The 8,554-nt window shown below is 39.9% G+C and overlaps 1 protein-coding gene across 1 annotated transcript in view; it reads left to right on the top strand.

The window, feature by feature from the left end:
- LOC123985732 (toll interacting protein) overlaps nt 1-8,554 on the top strand; it is a 44,980-nt gene that overhangs the window by 29,398 nt on the left and 7,028 nt on the right. Inside the window, exon 3 of the mRNA XM_046073560.1 lies at nt 8,109-8,291. Within this exon, the coding sequence (XP_045929516.1) occupies nt 8,109-8,291 (183 nt within the window). The remainder of the gene's footprint in view (nt 1-8,108; nt 8,292-8,554) is intronic.

Here is an 8,554-nt window from a genome sequence, read left to right as displayed (position 1 = left end):
GACCAAAGAACTTGTGCTCCGTAAGGCGTGGAAGAAAAAAGGATTTGCCTGGAATGGCAAACAAGTAAGTTTAGACCATGATTACCCTCCTCTCATCCTAAAGAAACGAAGAGAATACGCAGAGGTGCGCAAGATTCTGAAAGAGCAGCAGATCCCCTTTCAGACTCTCTTTCCAGCTAGGCCAAAGGTGAAATACACGGAAGAAACCAAAATCTACAACACAGTTGTGGAAGCTACTGCAGATATGTCCAGTATAGGCTATGCGGTGAAGGTCATCACATCACCAGAAACAGCGTTGGAGCAACTGAAGCAGCTGACCTGGAGCAGAGTTGGCAGAGGAGCGGGGAGCAGCGCAGCGAACAAGAGGCGGGACCCCGGTTACAAAGAAAAACTCAGAGCCTTCAGGAGGACCTCACCTACGCCTTCGGGAAATTGAGGTTTACCCACTTTGCTGTTTCTTTTTTCTTACAACTTAAAAAAACTGTTATTCAGTTTAATAGTGTGCAATAAGCAGATAAGTAAGGTTTTTGGAGGGTGTTCTTCTCAGTGAGGCCTTAGCTTTTAAGGGCCTCCTCCACCGACTGATGAAGAAGTTGCCCTTGAAGGCGAAGCAGGGTCCACCCCGAGGGCCCCTAACTTGGAAGTTAGAACTACTTCAGTTTGATTTTTGTCTTTTTTTGATGTTATTTGTTCATGTGTTCCATGTTCAGTGTTTACAAGGGTGTGTGGGGAGCCTATTAGAATGGGTGTATTCATTCTATAATTTAGATGAGTAGCAGATCAGTGAAAATGGTATCAATCAATATTAATGGCTTACACAATCCGGTAAAAAGGTGGAAAGCCCTATCTAACCTTAAAAGAGATAAAGCTCAGGTTGTTTTTATGCAGGAAACACATCTGTCGGATAGCGAACATGAAAAACTGAACAAGCTTGGTTTTAAACATGTCTTTTATTTTTCTCACAGTTCGGGGAGGCGAAGAGGTGTAGCGATCTTAGTGCACGGCGCTCTAAATTATGAACATATATCAGAGTATAAAGATAAGGAGGGTAGATATATAATGGTAACTGGTAAGATTGATGGTATTACTCTGAGTCTCTTAAACATGTATATTCCCCCAGGAAGCAAATGGTCCTTGTATAAACAGATCCTTGAATTAACAACAACAAGGAGTCAGGGAATTTTAAGTAGTTGAGGGGCCCTGAGTCAAATCTAATTTCTATCCATCCATCTTTGAAAGGAGGGAAGATGGCAGGGGCAGATGGATTTGGTCTGGAATGGTACAAAATAATGCAAGATTTTTTGGGCCCAACGTTGCTGAAAACATTTAATTGGGTGATGGACAATAAGATAGTCCCACCCTCATAGAATGAAGCACTAATTTCTATCATCCCAAAGGAAGGAAAGGATGGATTGCAATGTAGTAACTATCGTCCTATTAGTGTTCTGAATATAGACTATAAGTTGTTCACCTCTATCATGTCAAGAAGATTAGAAACAATTTTACCAGGGTTAATACATAAAGATCAGACGGGTTTCATCAAACAAAGACAGACTCAAGACAACATTAGGAAGGTTTTACACATAATGAGGCAGGTTGATAAGCGAAAATTAGAGACCTTAGTATTGAATTTAGACGCCGAAAAGGCATTTGATTCGGTGAGGTGGTCCTTTTTATATAAGGTTCTTGAAAAATTTGGTTTTGATAAATCTGGAATTGATGTTATTTCAGGGTTATACAATAACCCAACTGCTAGAATCAAAATTAACGGAGACCTCACTGAATCATTCAGGTTGGAACGCGGGACTCGACAAGGGTGTTGCATCTCGCCTCTCCTCTTCGCCTTGTTTATCGAACCTCTAAGCCAGTGGATCAGGCAGAGAAAGGATATAACTGGAGTAAGAACAGTAGGTGGGGAAAAAAATTGGCACTTTTTGCTGATGATTTACTACTGACTATATCTTACCCCACACAGGTTGTTCCTAAAATCATTGAACTACTACTAGAATATGGCTCTTTTTCAGGGTACAAGGTTAATGTAAATAAAACACAGGTATTAACTCTGAACTATGACCCACCAGAAGAAATCAAGGATAGTTATAAATGGAAATGGGGGTGGTATTACACCGAGACTTCGCTAAAATGTTTGAAGCTAATTATGGCCCTTTGAATTTAGCAATAAAATTGGATATACAAAGATGGAATACCATACCTTTTTTGGATTTACGTTCTAGGATTGATTCAATAAGATTAAATATTCTCCCCCGAATGCTCTACTTATTCCAGTGCTTACCAATATTCATACCTCAAAAACAATTTGTAGAGTGGGATAGAATGCTGTCGAAATATATTTGGAAAGGGAAGAAATCCAGAATTAAGTATAAAACCTTACAATTGAAGAAAGATAAAGGAGGTCGTGGTCTTCCTTGTTTACAAGAATACAATTGTGCTGCACAGTTAAGAACATTAATATGTTTGTGTTCTTCATATTACACTGCAGGATGGAAAGATGTGGAGGGGACAACTGTTGAAGCAATACCAGTTAAAACTTTATTAGCTGACATCAAATTGCAGAATAAGATTCTTTTAACAGACGAACCCATTTCACATGTAATGATAGCTGCTTGGAATGAAGCATTTAAGATTTGTGGTTTGGAAGACACTTCAAAGATCCTAAAATGGTGTGCGTACGATTCGGATTTTACCCCGAATCAGCATGACGATAGATTTAAAAATTGGATTTTAAAAGGATTGACGGATCATTATTCATTTGTCCACAAGGAGGCACTCCAATCTTTTGAATCCTTGCAAAGAAAACATGGATTAGGCTCTGCTGACTTCTTCAGGTATCTTCAGATCAGACACTATTTTAACCAGGACCTGAAAGTGAATTTAAACAACCTAGGATTCGTGGAAACATTTATATCATTAACTACAAAATTAGGGGCACAAAACAAAATTATATCCAGGTTATACAACAGCATCCTGCGGCGTAAAAAAGACAGCACACACTATGTCAAGGCGAAATGGGAAAAAGAAGGTAATGTGAAAATCACAAAAGAATGTTGGGAACACATATGCGAGATACAATGGGTTACAACTGGTTCTAATGTATGGCGTGAATTTTGTTGGAAAAGTGTAATGAGATTTTTTATCACCCCTGTTCAGAAAAGGTATCGGGGCATTGGAGATACTTGCTGGAGATGTGGGGGGGTTGGTGCCAACCATTTCCACATATTTTGGGACTGCCAAGTTATTTCTCAGTATTGGTCTAGAATTCATGAGCATATACAGAATGTTTTTGCACTTGTTTTTCCATTTACCTTTGAAACCCTATACCTAAGTAATGTATCAACGGATAAACTGGGCTGGAAGGACAAGAAACTTCTATACATCCTATTGGCAGCAAGTAAAAAGGCTCTAACGAGGAGATGGCTCAAACCAGAACCAACAACTGAGGACTGGATAAACATTGTGCAAGAGATCTACACAATGGAGAAACTGTTTTTTTCACTCAAAGTGCAGAGGGACACTTTCTATAGGATATGGTCCAAGTGGACGGAATATGTTAAGCCTGTTAGATCTGATTTTTTTTTTTGTAAACACTGCTGCTTCTTACTAAATGTGCACAGATTCGAAAGGTAAAATGAATAACATAGATATTATGGAAGTAATTTGGTTTCCCCCCCACCCACACCTGAGTTCCGATGTTAATGTAATAGAAAGTTAAAAATGGTAAGCAACGTAATGTACTCCATATGTCGAACAATTGTGAAATTCAACATGCTTTTTCAATAAAAGATAATATAAAAAAAAGAAAATGAACAGCACACTAAACCAAGAGGACGAAACTAAAAATAAAATGAAGACCTTCTGTTTGCTAGCTAACTATACCTGGCTGCCTACAACTTGGTTAACTTACCTAACTAAACTAGACAAACCAACAATCAGACACAGAGACATTACCTACTGTAAGTTCTAAGTGAATGACATGATAAATTGGTTAGCTAGCTCACTGACTAAACGAGCCGTGACGGCGTGACAGTTTCTTTAACAAGGCATGACAGTGCGCCTGCGCAAGCTTGGAGTATGACGTATGACTTATGGAATTACTATAGTCATATGTCACCACCCCGTTTTAACAACTAAGCAACTTTAGCAACTTTGAACACAAAATTAAGCTATTTGTCAAAAAATATTAGCCAAACTAAGTGGGTAAACAACATTGTAAGGAAGTGACTCAGTAAAATATGAAATTTCATAGAAATGTCAAAATACACTGGAGGGGGGCTTTAAGAGAAAAGCTCAGTGAGGGAGGGTTGTGATTGTAGGGAGACCATGAAACATGGAAAGGTTTTGCTGTTTGTCGGAGTGGTGAAAATGGGTGTTCCGCTGGTTGAGGTGGATGACTGTCCACTCAGAAATTTTTGGAGCGGAGGGACGGTCAGAGTGTTGGCTGAATGCCGTTGTCGGTGAATGCAAGTGGTGATAGCTTCGCTTGAATTTGACTGCCTGAATCTGAGCGGATCAGCAAAGCGCAACTTTCAATGACTCCTAATGAAATCTTGATTACTTACTCTGGAACAGTTGGACTGGAGAAAAATAGTCTGTGAACAGTTAAAGTTTGCTTTAATGCCAGAACTGGAAAAGGCTGATTTGCTGGCTGGGTGTGTGCCTCGGGTGAGCGACTGTCCACTCGGATGCGTTGGAAGTTGTGGTCGAAGTATTGATGTTAAGCTGGGTTTACACTGTACATTTTCTGACCCGATTTTGGAGCCACACGATACATTTTACGGTTTTAGCGAGAATTATTGCTTCATCAGGCGTTATTTGCAAAGAAACTATTCCCAAAATAGAGCACAGGAATAAATACTAGTCATTAAGAAATAAAGTTATAAACAGTTAATATAAACAATAGAATAAAGCCCTTTTATATTCCACCCCACATGCCTTGTTGTTTTTGTGTACAGTGTAAGCATGGCGGACAGCACATAGCTCGTATGGGTAACAGTGGCTACACTCTTAATATTACTGTGTAACTACTACAGGGTAACAAGAGGAGAACATTCAAGATGTTTTATACCTGTCTGCATACCCTATTTACTACTAAATACTCATTATGTGTTTGCGTGTGTGTGTGTGTGTGTGTGTGTGTGTGTGTGTGTGTTATGACATGACTGTGTGTGTTTGTTTTTTACTCCAGCCTGCCTTTTAGTAGTTGATGTAGTAGGGATGAATGGAATGAAATAGACCCATTTCTCAGCTTGTTCCCGTGCCTCTGTAGGTTCTGTCAAAAGTCCTCACTTTCCTCCTCCTGCAGTTAGTTGAGTTGGACGTCCATATTGCGAATATCAAATACGTTTGCTATGAAATTGGGTTTTCATTGAAAAGGTATTTATGTTCTTTTGTTGTAGTGGTTACACAAGAAACACCAGCGCCATTGTAGAGTTTAATCCTGGAGCGTTTCTTTTTAAAGGTTAAGTGTGTAAGTTTCAGTGACATCTAGGGGTGAAGGTTGCGAATTGCAACAAATTGCAAAAAATCTCAATCAGCACTCAACGGCCCCATGTACAGATGTTACAGTTACAAATCATGCAGACCTCACTTAGAGACGGACCAGCGAGTCTAAGCTGGACTTAACAGGCCTGATCTGACTGGACTGTTTTTGAGGCTGCAGCCACTGACCTGGATGAACTAACTGACACTGTGACATCTTACATCAGTTTTTGTGAAGACGTGTGTGCCGACCAAAACCTTCCGCACATACAACAACCAAAAACCCTGGTTCTCAGCGAAACTCAGGCAGCTTTGAAGAGGAGGCCTTCAGAAGTGGGAACAGAGTCCTGTATAACCAGGCCAGGAACGCACTGACTAAAGAAGTCAAAACAGCAAAGAGGAGCTACGCTGAAAAGCGACCCTGTGTCAGTGTGGAGAGGCCTGCAGACACTATTAACTACATCCCCCAACACTGCTGGTACTCAACGACTGGCTGACGATCTGAATGTTTTCTATTGTACCTCCTACCTCCACCTACCTCATGTACATAACACCTGCACATAATACTTATTTATTCCAGCATTATTTGCACTCATCACACTGTGTACATGTATGCTTGTATGTGCATGTGTATGTGTACCTGTATATCATATCCACCTCCGACATGTACATAATAGTAACATTAAGATGGCAGCATGTCAGTGTTAAGTGTTTTCTGTTTTTACTAATAGGTTTTTCTCTAAATTTTTAGTGTTTTAAATATTTACACTGAAGTAAAGCAAAGCATTTATATAGTGCATTGCAAACGGCATTTATTATTTATATGTGGATTTCTCCTTCCTGGATTATCTAACTGGGATACTGCTTTGATTCTCTGAACAATACCCCTGCAACTGTCTGGACCTCCTGCTCTCTCTACCTGTCTGGCCTTTCCCTCGGACCACATTCACTGCAGTGCCTTTCTCCATTTTTCACCCCATTGCAACATCAATAAATGAAGTGATACATGATCTCTCATACTCTTGTAATCCATTATTTTACTGTACTGTAATCATGCATCAAGTATGACCACTGACAGATAACAGGAAAATGGAAGCCTCACTGTTTCTGCACCACAGTCCATTATAAACCACATAATGCATGAAGTTTATAAAGGCATTGTCAGGTGAGGATCAAGGCTCCTCTCCACACAGTCTTGTTATCGTATCGCTGTTAGCAGTAAAGTGCTTTCCAACCATCTGAACTTCCATGCTGTACTGTTTTATTGCCAATTTATCAGCTGATTGTCTGAGGAACGTAACACATTTCTGTCCAGGTAGCAAAACCAAGACACAGTGTTGGAGAATAATGTTAAAAATTACAATTCAACTAAATATCTTTTCTACCAGGGCAGTAAAAGTTTAGCTGGCTGATAGGATTTTCCATGCTGTACTGTTTTAATGCCAATTAATCAGCTGATTGTCTCATGAATGTAAGACAACATTTGACACTTTTAGGTCCAGGCAAAGTGCTGGAGAATAACTAACATTACATGACATTACAATCCAACTACAGATTTGTTCTACCAGGGCAGTAAAATGTGAAGCTGGTTGATCTGAGCTTCAATGCTGTAAGTTACCGTTTTATTGCCTCACCAGCTTAAGGGGCACATTTCTGTCGACATAGCAAGGCCAAAACACACACTGAAGAATAATGTTAATGAAATTACAATCCAACTATATATTTAACAACACTGACAGGGAAACACGTCACTTCTATCTGTAATCATAGCCAGCTTCTGGCTAACGCTATCAAACAACAGTTTGCATTTGTATCGCTTAAGGTGGACTAACTTAATTGACAGTCCGGCAGAAAACCGACAACTTCAGCAGTGCTTTGTCCCATATCAGAGCCTTCTATCTGGGAAAATCCATAATGAGAGTTTATATACATTGTTTCTGCCGTCATCTGTCTGTACCTGTCCCGACTCGTCTGGCTTCATCATGTTTTCGCTTCTCTGACGACGAAGATCCACACATTGTCGGCTCGTGCTAAATAATACGTGTAGTCCTCTTTTTTTGTCCAAATTTCGCTTGTGTTTTTACTTCTAATAAACCAGATGACTACTCAGAGACAATCAGATTATTATTATTATTTCCTCTTCTTCATGGTGGTGCAACAATGGCAACGTCCATGTAAGGGGGACCAGCGGTTATGTAGATATAAATGGCTCATTCGAAGTTAATAAAAACACAAGGGTTCATTATGGTAAGGTCTGTATACACTACTGAAACCATAGTTATGGATCTTGCATTTCTGTAAATAAATCCTAAGAAATATTATACACTGAACCTTTAAAACGGCAGACAAATACCTACATCAGAGGAGCTGGTTAAACTGTCTGGTTACTGAAGTTAATCAACATCTTTCAGCCAATCAGAATTAAGAATTTTCAGTGGCTATGGTACAGGCCATGTTAACTAATGTATAGACTCTTCATTGCACATTTGAAGTCATCATACAGTGTACCATCATCCCTAAGTACATTTCACAATTCATGGGCCAGGTGAACTGACTGCAGCCAACGTGATTCTATAACCTAACAGAGCTACCTTGTTTGTATTGCTGTATAGGCCAAGCTGGCTAAAAACTACGGTATGACCCGGATGGATCCATATTGTAGGATCCGACTGGGCTATGCAGTCTACGAGACACCGACTGCTCACAACGGAGCAAAGAACCCGCGCTGGAACAAGGTGATCCAGTGCACGGTGCCTCCTGGGGTCGACTCCTTCTACCTGGAGATTTTTGATGAGGTGAGGAGCACACAGGGTTGTGGATCATCTGAACTGCTAAATATGTACAGTAGTGCTTTTTGAAAGGTCAGTTAAACCATCAGTGTAGCTCATGTAATTGTTTGACATGCTGTCCGTTACTTGGCCACTATCAGACAGACATCTTGTATAGAAATTTTTGCCCAATGGCGTGTAGTTCAGCAATACAAACTCAAAAGTTATCAAATAGTGGTCAGATAAAGAGGGATTCTGTGGGAACACTATTAAATGTTCAATTTCAATAC

The sequence above is a fragment of the Micropterus dolomieu genome, linkage group LG17 (genome assembly GCF_021292245.1).
Source record: "Micropterus dolomieu isolate WLL.071019.BEF.003 ecotype Adirondacks linkage group LG17, ASM2129224v1, whole genome shotgun sequence".
In the NCBI taxonomy this organism is placed as follows: domain Eukaryota; kingdom Metazoa; phylum Chordata; class Actinopteri; order Centrarchiformes; family Centrarchidae; genus Micropterus; species Micropterus dolomieu.
This window is presented reverse-complemented; position numbering and strand designations above follow the sequence as displayed.